This window comes from Ambystoma mexicanum, chromosome 6q, assembly GCF_040938575.1.
Source record: "Ambystoma mexicanum isolate Mex_15411 chromosome 6q, UKY_AmexF1_1, whole genome shotgun sequence".
NCBI classification, from domain to species: Eukaryota; Metazoa; Chordata; class Amphibia; order Caudata; family Ambystomatidae; genus Ambystoma; species Ambystoma mexicanum.
Genome location: NC_090937.1, coordinates 186858972 through 186874011, shown reverse-complemented (window position 1 = coordinate 186874011; position 15040 = coordinate 186858972). Strand labels below are relative to the sequence as shown.

The following is a 15040-nucleotide window of genomic DNA, read 5'->3' as shown; positions in this document are numbered from 1 at the left end:
ATCGAGTTCTTCAGCTTGCAAATCGTCCGATGAATCAGAGGCAGAGGCGGGAAAGCATAGGCCCTCATATTGTGCCATGGAATCTCGAGAGCATCCGCTAGAGAGGAGGCATACAGAGGAAGTTTATTGTTTGCCGTTGTCGCGAAGAGGACCACTTCCATCATAGGAGCTGGGTCCCGAAAACCCTGCACCCACCGACAGGTTGCTGAGAGACGACCACCACTCCAGGTCTGTTCTCATGAAAGCCAGAATCAAAATCAACTTGGAGTCCGGATCCACAGCCTGACGCCAAGAACTCCGAAGAGCCATCTGAGTTTGCCTCATCTTGAGACGAGCAAGAGGCAGAGCCAACACGCACGAGGCCATGAGGCCCAGAAGCCCTGGAACCACCAGGCCGACATGCTCTCTGACTGCGCAAACACCCGACACGTGGCCAACAGATCCGCCATTCTGTCCCCGGTCAGGTACACTCTGCAGTCGATCGTGTTCCGGCGAAAACCCAGGAAAAACAAGTCCTGCGAGACCGTCATGGAAGATTTCCGCCAGTTCACCGACAGCCCAAGATGGAACAGGAGCTGAAGGAGACACTGAAGATTGCACGCAGCTTTTAACGGGCAAGGGCTGCGTAAGAGCCAGTCGTCCAAATACGGATATACATGGATACCCTGCAGACGAAGATAGGCCGCAATCACCGACATCATCTTCGTGAAGACACGTGGCGCCGAGCTGAGTCCAAAAGGAAGCACTCGAAACTGGAAGTGCTCCTCTCCCACAGAGAAACTGAGATATCTCCTGTGTAGATTCCAGATCAGAATATGCATGTACGCATCCTGAATGTTCACCACGCTGAGCCAATCGCCCATCTGCAAAGAGGACCGAATCTGGACGGGCGTAATCATCTTGAATTTCCCTTGGGGTAGGAAAAGATTAAACTGGGAAAGGTCTAGGATGGTGCGCAGGCCAGCCTGGTTGGGTTTGGGCACCGTAAACAGCTGGGAGTAGAAGCCCTGCCCTCGTTCCCCAAGGGGAACGGGTTCCACAGCTCTGAGGTCCAGCAGTTTCTGAACCTCGGCTATTAGGGAGGACAACCCCGACTGTTGGAAAGGAGGGTTGACGGGGCGGGGTAGGGGGTAAGGGTAAGCAGAAGACCGCCAGAGCGACTGACAAGACCCACCGGTCCTCGGTGATGGTTTGCCACGCCTCCCAATGAGACACAATGCGTCCTCCAACCGGGTCTCGTGCAAGTGCAGAGAACCCTCATTTGGCAGGCTTTTCAGTGGTGTTACCACCTGAACCTGACGAAGAGGCTGAGGAGCGGGAGAAAAACCGAGTCCGTTGCTGCCTCCGGTGGTTATTACCCAAAGGGGTATCCGCTCTACGGAATTTCCGATCTAGAAACCCTCTGAAGCCAGAGGAGGGCTGGCTTTGCGACAATGGTCTCTGGGTTCTAAAAGGAGTTTTAACCAGGACGGACAAGGACTTAGCTGTCTGGGTGCTGTCCTTCGTTTTTGGTCAGTTACACATCCGTTGTGGAATGGAAAAGCTCCTTACCATCAAATGGCAGGTCCAACACCTTGTCCTGCACCTCCTTTGAGAACTTGGTGGCATGCAACCACGTTTGTCGAGAGGGTTCTACGTTATTTCGCCGCAGTATTTTTCATCGCAGGTTTTTTCATCGCTGTTTTTTTTCGAAAAACTAATCGTTTTTTTTTTGTTTTTTTTTTGGGGGGGGGTTACCTCTCAAATCCCCCCTTTTTTTTGTTTTTTTTTATTCCCATTGACCCACAACCATATATTTAATTTTTTAACCCCTCCCAAAAAAAAAAAAATGATGAGTTTTTTCAAAATAAAAACGGCGATGAAAAAACACGCGATGAAAAATACTGCGGTGAAATGCGTGTATACCGTCGAGAGGTATCAACTCCCAGCATAAGGCCCAGAGCCGAAGTGTCGACGTGATGAGCTGCGGCCTCCAGGAGATCCTGGGCCAAGACCCTGGCATCGGACAATCCCGCCTTAAAGTCCTCCAGCTTCTCGACCGGAATGAATTCCTCGAACTCCGACAGACCTTTCCACATTGTCATGTTCGCCCCCGCTAACACCAATTCTGCATTGGCCTGCCGGAGCTGCAGGGCCAAATTAGCAAAAACCTTCCTCCCGAGGGAGTCGAGGAGCTTGTCCTCTTTCCCCAGGACCTGAGTAGCTATCGTACAAGAGGATATTGCAAGCCTGGACTGTAAAGTGGCAGCAGCCACCACCGTGGAGGAGGGGGCGGACAAGACGCTAGGGCCACCTCTTCCGAAGAATGCAGCTTGTAGCGCGCGTCAATTTTCTTATTGACGAAGAGTCCAGAGTGTGGCTTCTCCCAGACTCTATGGACCTCGGCCAGAAAGTCTTTCTGCAAGAACAGGCCGGTACGCTCCGAAGGAGATAAGGTGAAGGCCCCAGAAAGCACACCCTCCTGTGGAGCGGGTGCCTCTGGCACTGGAATATCCAATAGACACATCATGCCCAGTACCTGGTCGTGGAAAGCTCAAATAGAGCGGGGCTGGTCTTCGCTGTCCTGCTCGCCTTGCGCATCATACGACATGTCAGGGTCTTGCTGAGCTGTGTCGGTCACCGTCTTGTCCACCGGGGACAACGGGGCCAAAGGAGGAAGGGTTGGGGAAGGAACCGTAGGCAAAGGCGGCGCAGGCGGAACCACCAGAAGCGCGGGTGGAGCCGGAGGCGCAGGTGGGCATATTTCCCTGAAAAGACCCTTAAAATGCTCCCTCATGGGGTCAGTACGCATGAGCGTCTGAAACTTGCTGAAAAAAGCATCCTCCGGGGGAAGACTTTGGAGCTGCTGGAGGAGGCTTCTCATGAGGAGGATAATTCCAGGGACGCAGAGGGGAGGGTTGCCAAACAGGCCCATCCCCAGAAGTGTCCACATAAATCAAGGATGCCAAACACACAGGCAGCGAGATGTTGTGCGGAATAGGCATCCGAGCGTTCCAGTTGTAAACTGGACGAAAAGGATGCGCACAAGGAATCTTACATTCACACAAAGGACCAAACCCTACACCTGAGGCTGATTGCATAGTTGTAGGGGAAACACCTAAAATGGCCACCATGGTTGTGGCAGGAACGGCCGCCATTTTGCCATCACCTGAGGGGAACTGCGGCACGAGTGGAAGTGAAGCAGGGGTCCCCCCCGATGTATCAGGGGTCTTCATTTTAGCCTTTACACAAGGAACCTCGGCCAAGTCGGTACTATGCGGCCTGGAATGTTTCTGTGACATACCAATAGCCAAACTATCCTTCACAGGAAGGACCTCGCCACTGCTGGTAAAGGAGGAACTTCGATTCAAAAGTTTACCCCTTGCCCCCTCAACGGTTCTGGTCTCGCCACAAGAGCGGGACCGGTGAGAAAGACCTTTCACTGATAAAGCCTCCCCAGGCTTCTCAGAACTGTTGGTCATCTTAGCCTCTTTACGAGGGACCTCGGACCTGAGTCCGGTAGAAGCCTCTTCACAGCGGCCTCCCAACATACTTATGGTTTTACCAAGCCCAGCCGAGGCCTCGGGGCGCACCCCGGTACTTTTGAGGGAAGCCGATAAGGAGGCCTCAGAGCAAGCTCCGGTACCCCACAACTCAGTAGAACTAGGTCTACACGCAGCCCCCAGAGGAGGGGCCTCGGATTGTAATCCGGTGTCCACAGGCCCCTTACGGAGACCCTTGGAGAAAACTCTGGTTAACTTTTTAGGCCCAAAAGGCACCTCAGGGCAAGCCCTGGTGACAGAGCGGTCGACGCTCCTCCCGGTCCGGGAAGACCCCGGGAAGGAGTCCCCCGGCTGGGGTGCTCTGAAAAGTAAACTACTCACCGGGCGTTTCTTCTTTTCGTCGATGAAGGATTGAAAGTGCGTAGGAGGAGTGCGTTGAAAAACCTCCTCTCACCGCTCCAACCCACGTTGAAGGGCCCGGACCGAAAGGGAATCACAGTAGAAACAGGAGTCCCAACAGTGATCGGACCCAAGCAGTCTAAACAGAGAGGATAGGGGTCCACCCTCGCGAAGTGCCGCTGACACGAGTTACAATTTGGAAAATCTAGTTTAAAAGACATAGACAGACTGCTACGTGATCGCTAGCGAGAGCCAGAGAGGAAGAAAAAAGGGAAGAAATTCTTCCGTAGATGCAAGTGCGTCCAGTCCCGAATGAGCGGAGAAAAGGACTGATGGGCGATGCGCAAGACGGAGCTAAGATGGGCGGGGTTACGGCCGCGTGCCGTACCTCGCGTAGAAAGAGAGGAAGGACTAAAAAAATGTAATTTTTTTTAATGCTTTTACAAAGCACTCCGGTCCCACAGGAGGGAGGAATGTCCCATGAGTATGGAGGAAAGGGGACGGGACGTAGGAGTATGAAGGAGCAAAGGAGGGATGTGGAAAAGCAGAGAAAGAAGAAGGTTTTTTTTTTTTTATTGCTTTGAAATAATAACAGCACTGTAAAAAACATATGCATTTGCTTGGTTAGACATCAACAGAAGAATGTAATCAAAATCAAAAACATAGCAGAGAGAAGACCCAGTGTGTACCCATTCATCCTTGTACAGAATACACGGTGCAAGCAAAACCACAATAATACACTTTAACCCTCCCCTCCCATTGACCCCAGGCCTTCTGAAATGTGTGAGGACACCCCAAGCAGTATAAACTCGCCTTTCAAGGGACATGCACCTGTCCACCTCAGCAGACCAATGACTGAATCATGGGCAATCCGCTGAGCCCCGCATTGCTTCAATAATCCTCTTTGCCAGCCCTAGCATTACAGATAAAAACACTTTCTCTGACTCTGTGAAACCTGCCTCCCCCCAGATCCCAAGCAGAGCCAACTTCGGATCATAGGGCACTTGTGAGCCCAACAGAAAGGTCAGCCTGCAAATGCACTTCCCCCAGAAAACTTGAATTTGTTTGCACTTCCGTAACGTGTGAAAAAAGGTATCCCACACTCTCCTGCATCGCAGACAGGTATCGCTGTCCGCTACCCCCCCCCCAGTGAACCAGGGCCGTCCACGGGTAATACACCTGATGTAATATTTTGAACAGAATAGGGTGGAGTCTGGCAGCTATCCTGACCTCCCGTGGGAACATGAGAGCGTCTACCCATTCCTTGGGATCCAGCGGCCCGACATCCTGTTCCTACCTATCTCAGAACTGGGTCAGCTCCTTGGCTCTGAAATCCGTTAGTACCTGATAAAGGGTGGAGGTGACCTTGGTAACAATGCGTTCACAAAATGATTTGGTGAACCTGTTCCAGTGAGGGAAACTGAGATCCCATGGCGTGGGTCAGTTTCATGTGTCTGTATTGCTCTCTCCTTGGAAGACCATAAACGTCTTGCATCATCCCGAATGGGTTGAACCACACCTCCTGCACCACATCTGCTAGGACCTGTATCCCACAAGCCTCCCAGCTTTTGAACTGACCCATTTTAAGTAGCTCAGATAGGTGTGCATTGGTCCAGGGGAGGTGGTCAAGAGTCGGTCTGCCTCCCCAGGTTATATTTTGGTGTGCGTCTGACCATACCTGATAAGTGTGCCGCAGCATTAATGGCAGAGTCAAGTTTCTTTTCCTGCCCCCTTATAACACCTGCTTGGGTGGCACTCCCATCCACCCCCTTTCTATCGCAATGTGAGAAAGCCTAGGGTCATCATGTAACCAGTCATTCACTCCTCCAAGTTGGGCAGGCCAATGCCACTTTCCCATATGGAGCGCTGCAGCGTTTTGAGGGCAATGCACGACTGCTTTCCCGACCATAACAACCTGTGAAGGGTGCCCTCAATTGTGGCAAACACCGTTTTAGGGATAGGCAGCACAGCATTTGTAACAAATAAAGAAACTTAGGGAGTGTCAACATTTTTCAAGAGAGACGCTTTGCCCAGCAGAGTCAGTGGAAGAGCCTGCCAATGCACTGTGTCTAGAGCAAATTTGTCAACCACTGGGTGGAGGTTAAGTCAGAGGAAATCTGAGTGGCAAGGGCTCACCTGAATACCCAGATATTTAAAACCGAAGACCGAAATTGGACATGGACAGTCCTGCGGGATTGCTCCCTCCCCTTCCTGTAAAGGTAAGAGAACAGACCTCTGCCAGTTAACTTTGAGCTTGCCAAACCTTTGATATTCTGCGAGTGTTCCACTCACTGCGGGACAGGAGACTGCAAGGTTGCTCATATAGATCAAGAGATCATCTGCATATAGTCTCCCCCTTCCCCAAGGTCCTTTGATTCCCAGGCAGTCATGGTCTGACATAAGCCTGATCACGAGTGGCTCTATAGTCAAAGTGAACAGAAGAGGCGAGAGCGGACAGCCCTGTTTTGTCCCCGCCTCAGGGGCAGGGCAAGGTCCTGGAGGATACCTCATTGACTCTCAGGGTTGCTTCAGGGAGGTATAGAGCAGGTGGACACCAATGCCTAAAATTCTCCCCAAACCCCATATGGTCCATAATTTCCCAGAGAGAAGTCCAACTGACAGAATCCAAAGCTTTCTTAATTGAAGTCCACAGCTAAAAGAGCGAGCAGATCTGGATTTAGAGAGGCTTAGCTCATGGCCAACTGCACTCTGCAGAGATTCATGTGGGTGGATCTAGAAGGCATGAACCTGCAATAATACAGATGCACCAGAGAGACTGTTACACCAAGTATACGGTTGACCAGGACTCGGGCCAAGACCTTGGCCTCTCGTTAATCAGTAATATCAACCTACAGGAGGTGCAGTTCTCTGGTGGTTTCCTGGGCTTGGGAAGGACCACTATGCAGGCACTCCTCAGGTCCGGGAGGAGGCATCCGTCCTGCCTGCTTTGCTTGAAAAGATGATGCATAGGCCCAACAACTAGATCCCTGAGCCGCTGCCACACCTTTACGGGGAAGCCATTGGGCCCTGGGGGTTTGCCAGACTGCAGTTGCGAGAGTGCTGCATCAATCTCCTCTTCCTTAATGTCCGAATCCAACCCCAGTGCCTGCTGTGCTGTAAAATGGGGGAGAACCACCGGATCAAGGGCACTTGGCCCTCCAGCGGAGGACAGATACCCAGGAGGACTATACAGCTTTTTGTAAAAGGCAGCAAATGCCCCCTGCGATCTCCCTGTCTTCCATCAACCCCAAGAAAAAGGTATTACTAAGGAAGAGCTTGAGGGGGAATAAGGTGCATGAGGGTTAAGGTCCCTACCTTCCCCCATAAAAGGACATTTAATATAATAAAACTCCAACAATAATGGTTTCAACAGAAACCAAAGAACTACAATGTAATGTAAAAGCAAACGTATTAACTTTTCTTCAGCTGGAAAAACTGGGAGCAAAACAGAACCACCAATTCTGCTTAATATATTTCAACATTTCAACTGCACCTCCTTGTTTTGCATTGTGGTAGACCTTTTTTTGCAATGAACTGTGCAGTAATGTGCAAATAGACAATGTTTTATAACTATACATATAAATATTACTCACCTACTGCCGCAGCTGCTTTAATTTTATTTCGGACATATGCATGACTGGCTGGATTTTCACCTACAAGGAGGATACTGAGATGAGGTCGCCTATTCCCCAAAGATACCCAGGACTCCACATCTTTCTGTACTTCTTTATGGATTTCTTTTGCAAGTTTTGCCCCAGAGATAATAGTTGCTTCACATCTGTTTAACAGACAGTACATGTTAGTAGTCAAAAGGATTATAATTTTCAACTGTTTGAGATATTTTGATAGGATTAAAATGCAAAAATGCTGAACAAAAGAAAATAAATTCCAACATTATCAAAACAGTACAGCAGACCAAACATTTATTGGTTCCAAATTATTGAATCACACACTGGCATTTTTATAGAAATGACTAGCTTGGGGCTGCTACCAAGCTGATCTAACTACCATAAACGCTAAACTCATACATACTCAAAAAGAACACAGCTTTAATTTACTATGAGGGGTGGACATGCATAATTCAGGATTGAGCTATGACTTGAGTCCAAAGTCACAAAAAATAACAGAAATCAAAGTAATGCCAGACTACTTGCACCCGTGACCCCTCAAAACATCTCATAAACCATTAGTTAATTATAACAGGTAATCCAAGAAGTATGCTTTTAGATGATGCATGCTTTTAGAAAGGCTATGTTTTTCTGTGCTTAATGGCCACCAACAGCCAACATGTATTTCGAGGAGCTCATGGTCTTCCACAGGGCTGTATCACAAATCATTTGAAATAAATGTGCATTACAGTTTCAGTGACCCAGATAGTCAAAAACATGTTAATCACACAAAAAGGTCAAACGAATATTCCCAATTTTCATAAACATAATTATAATTCATTCAATTTGTTCATGTTTCCATATAGATGCCACACATATTAAATCAGAAATTTAAAAAACTACTTTTTTGGCAAGAAATATAAAATGAAAAGTTACCATTTGAACCCCAATCATTAACAATAAGAGAAGAACAAGTTACTTCTTACCTTGTAACGTTCTTTCGACGGGATGTTCCTCTGACGTATTCCTCATCTTAGACATCTCTTTCCAGCTCTGCTGGCCTCGGAAACATTTTTCTCTCTAGAGGGCGATGCGCGTCGACGTCCTCCGAGTCGATGTCCCTCGACAGCCGCCGTATCGACGTCGACGTCATCTTCCCTATAAAGGCCGCGCGCAGCGTCCGTTGCTCAGTTCCGTTTTGTAGCCCACAATAATTCTTTCTGGACTAGACTAATCACCCTGAAGGAGCGTAAGCTGCAACAACAAGGGAAGTAGAACTGCGGGGATGGATGGGAGGGTCTATGAGGAATACGTCGGAGGAACATCCCGTCGAAAGAACGTTACAAGGTAAGAAGTAACTTGTTCTTCGAAGGGATTGTGTCCTCCGACGTATTCCTCATCTTAGATAGGCTCCCATAGCAGTATTCTATTATTGGAGGAGGGAGTACTGACTTCACGCTGTCTTCTATTGATGAATAGAATGCAGTACAGCCCTTCCAAACCTAGTCTCTTGACTGGAGGAGGAATCCAAGTTGTAAAATCGTGTAAAGGTGTGGACAGACGACCATGTAGCGGCCGCACAGATGTCTTTAACCGGCACACCTCTTTTGAGGGCCGATGAAGCTGCAATACCTCTGGTCGAATGAGCCCTAAGGTTTTGAGGGGGCTCTTTCCCTGCCAGTTTATAACATTCCAGAATGGCTAGAATGATCCATCTGGAAATGGTCTGCTTAGTTATTGGTAACCCCAGCTTGTGACCTGTGTAACCTACAAACAGCTGGTCTGCCTGTCTTATCCTGGCTAGTCTACTGATGTAAAAACTTAAAGCCCTTCTAGGGTCTAGCCTGTGTAACCTCTCTTCCTCTTTCCCCGGATGAGGAGGAGGATAGAAAGATGGAAGGGTAATCTTCTGAGTGATATGAAATTCAGAAACCACCTTTGGGAGGAAATTAGGCTTCACTTGCAGGACAACTTTGTCTTTGTGAAAGATTGTGTGAGGGGGTTTACAAGAAAGAGCTTGTAATTCGCTCACCCTTCTAGCAGATGTAAGTGCTATTAATAAAACAGTTTTAAGGGTAAGGAATCTTAACGAACAAGAATGGAGTGGTTCGAAAGGTGTGCCCATCAGGAAAGTTAGGACTAAGTTTAAATCCCATAGGGGAACTTGGAATGGTATTGGGGGATAAACATTGGTTAACCCCTTTAGAAACTGTATTACCAAGGGTAACTTGAAATAGGATGTTTCTTCAGCAGTGCGTTTAAAGATGGATAGCGCTGCGAGATAGCCCTTAATGGTGCCAACTTGAAGGCCTGAATTCGCCAAATATAGTAGGAAGGACAAAACCATTGGTGTACCACATGAAAAAGGGTCGATATTCTATTCTCTACACCAGCTGCAAAATCTGTTCCAACGGCAGCGGTATAAAGACTTTGTTGCTGGCCTCCTTGCCGAAAGCAACACCTCCATAACATCATCAGGGAGGTCCCAATCCTTGTACCTCAGCCTTTCAGAAGCCAAGCGTGAAGGTTGAGGGTTTTGATGTCTGGATGGAGAACCTGACCTCCCTTCTGTGAGAGTAGGTTCTCTCTGAGTGGAAGTTGAATTGGAGGGCAGATGGACAGGTCTAGAAGGTCCGGGTACCACGTTCTCCTGGCCCAATCCGGGGCAATTAGGATCATGGTTCTCCGGAATCTTCTCAACCTCCTGATCATTTGAGGAATGACAGGGACCGGTGGAAACGCGTACAGAAGCGGAAACTCCCAGTCCACTATGAACGCATCTCCTTGAGCTCCTCTCGGGGAAATTCCCTTGAGCAGAACAGATCGCATTTCCTGTAGAGGCTGGTGGCGAACAGATCCACCTGAGGGGTTCCCCAAAGGGCGAAGATCTCTTGAAGGACTTCCTGAGCTAGCCCCCACTCGTGGGAGACTGTGCTCTGCCTGCTCAGAGCGTCCGCTGTCAAGTTCTTCTCTCCGGCTAGGTGAACTGCCGATAGAGAGATTCCTTCTTGGATTGCCCAAAACCAGAGCTGCATCGCCTCTCTGCACAGGGGTAGTGATCCTACGCCTCCTCTTTTGTTGAGGTAATGCATGGCCACCGTGTTGTCCGTCATTATCAGGACGTTTTTCCCTTGTACAGCTGGCAGGAACGCCTTCAGCGCAAGTCTGATGGCTCTCAGCTCTAACAGGTTGATATGTAGTCTGGACTCCGATGGAGACCAACGACCGCTGATGGTCAAGTCGTTGGCGTGGGCTCCCCACCCCGTGAGTGAGGCATCCGTGACTACTGTTATCTCCGGCCAGGGTTGCCAAAAATGTTCTCCTTTCAGAATGTTCTCCTGACAGGCCCACCACTGAAGGTCTCGAGCCACCCTGTCGGGAACCTGAAGAAGAAGATCTGTCATTCTCCCTGAGAATTGTGACCACTGAGTCCTCAGTGCCCACTGGAGGGATCTCATTCTCAGGCGAGCCTCTGGCACTAGGAAAATGCAGGATGCCATGCAACCTCGAAAAGTCGAAGGCTGGGAGACGTTGGGCATCTTGGAACTTGGTAACCATCTGTAGAATATCTTGAGCCCTCACCTCTGGTGGCGAGGCTTTTCCCAGGGAAGTGTCCAGGATCGCTCCTATGAACTGGAGTCTCTGCGATGGTATAATTTGTGACTTCTTTAAATTGAGGGAGAAGCCCAGTTTGTGAAGGGAGTGGCACACGTGATTTAGCTGGATCTGAGCTTGTTCCGAAGAAACAGCCCTGATCAACCAATCGTCCAGGTAGGGGTAGACGTGAATCCCTTCCCTCCTTAGACTTGCCGCCACTACCGACATTAACTTGTTGAAGACTCTCGGGGCGGAGGTCAGCCCAAATGGCAGCACTCGAAATTGATAGTGAGAGTTGCCAATTGCAAACCTCAGGTATTTCCTGTGTTTGAGATGGATAGGCACATGGAAATAAGCGTCCTGAAGGTCCAGAGATACCAACCAGTCCTGGAACTGAAGGGCCTGGAGGATCTGAGAAAGAGTGACCATCTTGAATTTGTCTTTCCTGAGGAATTTGTTCAATTCTCGCAAGTCCAAGATGGGTCTCAGTCCTCCATCTTTCTTTGGAATGAGAAAGTAAGGGGAGTACCAGCCCTTGTTCCTCTCCGCTACAGGTACCGGTTCTATGGCACCTTTCTCTAGCAGGTCCAAAATTTCCTGCAAGAGGAGCGGATCTGGAGCTTTCTGAGAGCTGATCCCCGGTGGATGACTCTGAGGTATGCGTAGGAAAGGCAGGCAGTAACCTTGGGCAACTGTTTCCAATGCCCAAGCATCTGACGTGATAGCCTGCCATACCGCCAGATGTTGAGTCAACCTGCCTCCTACAGGTGTCCTGTGAGGGAAGTCCTCAGAGTGGTTTTGGGGCGGCTGATGCACATGCCGATGGTAAAGAGGCACCTGCTGTTGCTGCAGCTTTTGAATATCTACCCCGTCCACCTCGGGTAGTTCTTCTTTGTCCCCTTTGAGCCAGTCGTCCTCTACCTCTTCCGAATGCGGAGTAGAAGCGAACGGACTTGCCCCTCGCAGAGGTTCCTGTGGGACGAAAAGGTGTCTGACGGATTGCAGCGCCTAGGGATTTTGCTGCTGCTTTTGAAGTTTGTAGTTTCTCTAAACTGTCATCCGCCTTTTTCCCGAACAAAGAAGAGCCATCGAATGGCATGTTCAAGAGCCTGGCTTGCACATCTGGGGCAAAACCAGACTTTCTCAACCAGGCGAATCTCCTGGTTGTTGTACTTGCCGCCATTGCTCTGCTGATACTGTCAGCCGAATCAATGCCCGTCTGGAGGGATTCGCACATAGCGTCTTTACCGTCCTGTATGATATTCAGGAACGCATCCCTTTCTTCTCCCTCCGGGATGCAGTCAGCCGCTATAGAAGCACACTCCCAAAGTGTATGGCTGAATCTAGCAAGGGTGCAAGTAGCATTATCAGATTTTAACGCCATGCTACATGCCGAAAAAACTTTCTTTGCCATAGCATCATATTTTTTATCGTCCCTGTCCTGTGGGACGGTAGGATAAGCCGTCTTGACATCGGTAGAAGATGCTGCCTGTACCACCAGACTTTCTGGGGATGGGTGTTTTGACAAAAACTCTGGGTCTGTAGCGGATACCCTGTATTTTGTAGACAGTTTTTTATTTACTGCCGGGACGACATCTGGGGTTTCCCAGTTCGTCATAATCTTCCTCTGAAGAGCTTTATGAAAAGGCACCACAGGATCCTCCTGTGGGCCTTTATCAAGAATATCCGTGAGATCATCTTGTTGGAAAGATTGTGAAGGTGCAGACCACCCCATAAACTCTGTGATCCTGGCCATTAAGGCTCTATAGGGGGTTTCAGCATGCTCCCCCGGGTCTGGCCTAGCAAACTCCACCTCAGGGGAGGTGTCTAACCCACTTGCCTCATGTAAGGAATCATGAAGATCCTTTAACCTGCGTTCTTCAGAGGAAAATTCCTCTCTAATTGGGGTTACAGGTCCCTGCAACTCAAATGTGTCTTCCTGTTCAGACAATTCACCCTCTTCCATAATTGAGGACATAGTTCTCAATTGTTCTGAACTCATAAAGGGTGTAAACCCCATTTCCAAGGCAGAGGGTGCTGAACTTGTCATAATCGGCCTCGAAAACGTCGATGTCGTCGACGCCGACGTCGAAGGCTTCGAGCGTGGCGTCGAAAACAAAGGCGGAGGCCTCGATGACCTCGACAGAATTGGGATTCTGCTCGACAATCTCGAAGCCATCGTCATCGAGGACCTGGGGATAGTCACTGGGTGTGTCGTAACTGTGACTTTTCTTGGCGTCGACGCCAGTGTCGAAGCTGGCGTCGAGTGGACAGATCCATGTGTCGAAGGTCTCTTCGACAACGGCGTCGAAGACACCGACCTCGGCGTCGACGGAACCTTCGTCGACGGCGTCGACGGAACCTTCAAGGAAGGTTTGGAGGTCATAGTCCTACTCGAGGGTTCGAGACGCGCTCGAGAGGTTTCCTTCGCCGGGTACTGCGACTCGCGGCATTTTTGACCTTCGGGTCTTTCGACCAGAGCATCGCTCTCGGCAGTCTTCGAGGGGGTCGAGGCCGCTTTCTCGAAGACGCTCATCATATTTTTGCGGAATTCCTCCCATTCAGCCCGGGAACTATGTTTCGTGGGGCAAGGGATTCTCTTTGGCGAAACAGAGGAAGAGGAAGAAGGAGAAGGGGATCTTCGACGTCTCCTCTTCGAGTGCTTCGATCTCGAGGAGTGATGGGACCCAATCCGAGACCTAGAGCGAATGGTGACGAGGAGACGAATGTCTCGACTTCGTCGATGAAGAAGAAGCTTTAAAAGTCTTACCTTTCTCCAGCTTCCCCCTACGCTCCTTCAGGGCCTTAGCTGTCATGGACATACAGTCCCCGCACTCCGAACAATGGTGTTCAGCTCCCAAACACCACAGACAAACTCTGTGAGGGTCAGTCAGTGACATCTTTTTCCCACAATCTCGGCATTTTTTGAAGCCGGATCGAGGAGTTGTCGGTTCTGACGAAGAAGCCATCGAGTACGGATCGAATAACTCGAGGTAAATAGGTTTAACCTGACAAAACTGAGCAACGGTATTCCGAGGCACTGAGTAAACGCGGAAAAACGGAACTGAGCAACGGACGCTGCGCGCAGCCTTTATAGGCAGGATGACGTCGACACGGCGGCTGTCGAGGGACATCGACTCGGAGGACGTCGACGCGCAGCGCCCTCTAGAGAGAAAAAATGTTCCGAGGCCAGCAGAGCTGGAAGGAGATATCTAAGATGAGGAATACGTCGGAGGACACAATCCCTTCGAAATTAAAGATCAAAGCAGATACGCAGGGACGGGAGAGGAAAGAAGAGGGAAAAGGGAGACATGTTATCATCAAACTTAAATCAGATTGAATTATTCCAAACTTTAAATACATTCATGGGTGTAATGGTGTCACTATATAATCCCAAGTCTTGTGTGTCAAACTCTATACCCCCATCACCTAAACCATGTACCACTGTGTCACACTTAATTCTGCTGGTTACAATGTGCACCCTATCAATTTAGCCCAACTCTAAACACACCACACCCAGGGGTGTTACACAAATGCTCTAAATTGTCCAAAACACAAAAACGAACCATTAGAGGACAGCAATTCTATTCACTAGGTTTTAATTCCTGTGCCAGTTTGATGATTGAAATACCTTCACAGTGGTACCACAAAGTAATTATAACTGCTAACTCTGTGAGAAGCGCTACTTACATCCACTGGGATAGTTTGTACCAGAACCCGGATGGGTGATTGCGGCTTCCACTTACCATAATATATATGGCGTGATGTCATTATCAGTGTTAGGGAGAATTCGCATTTCATGGTTAATTTCCCTTACCTATAGAGTCCCCCAGCAGCTTTGCTGGATTTGAAGGGTTCATTTCTTTTACCTGCTAAGAGTGAGACTCTTTTTCCCACTCTTAGGCATTTTTGCTATGTGTGTTCTAGGCTATTTTTGTGTTTAATGCCTATGGG

At 49.2% G+C, this 15040-nt stretch overlaps 1 protein-coding gene across 1 annotated transcript in view; it reads right to left on the bottom strand.

Annotated features, from left to right (window-relative positions):
- Nucleotides 1–15040, bottom strand: part of MTHFD2L (methylenetetrahydrofolate dehydrogenase (NADP+ dependent) 2 like) — an 817160-nt gene that overhangs the window by 681508 nt on the left and 120612 nt on the right. Inside the window, exon 2 of the mRNA XM_069630620.1 lies at nucleotides 7475–7659. Within this exon, the coding sequence (XP_069486721.1) occupies nucleotides 7475–7659 (185 nt within the window). The remainder of the gene's footprint in view (nucleotides 1–7474; nucleotides 7660–15040) is intronic.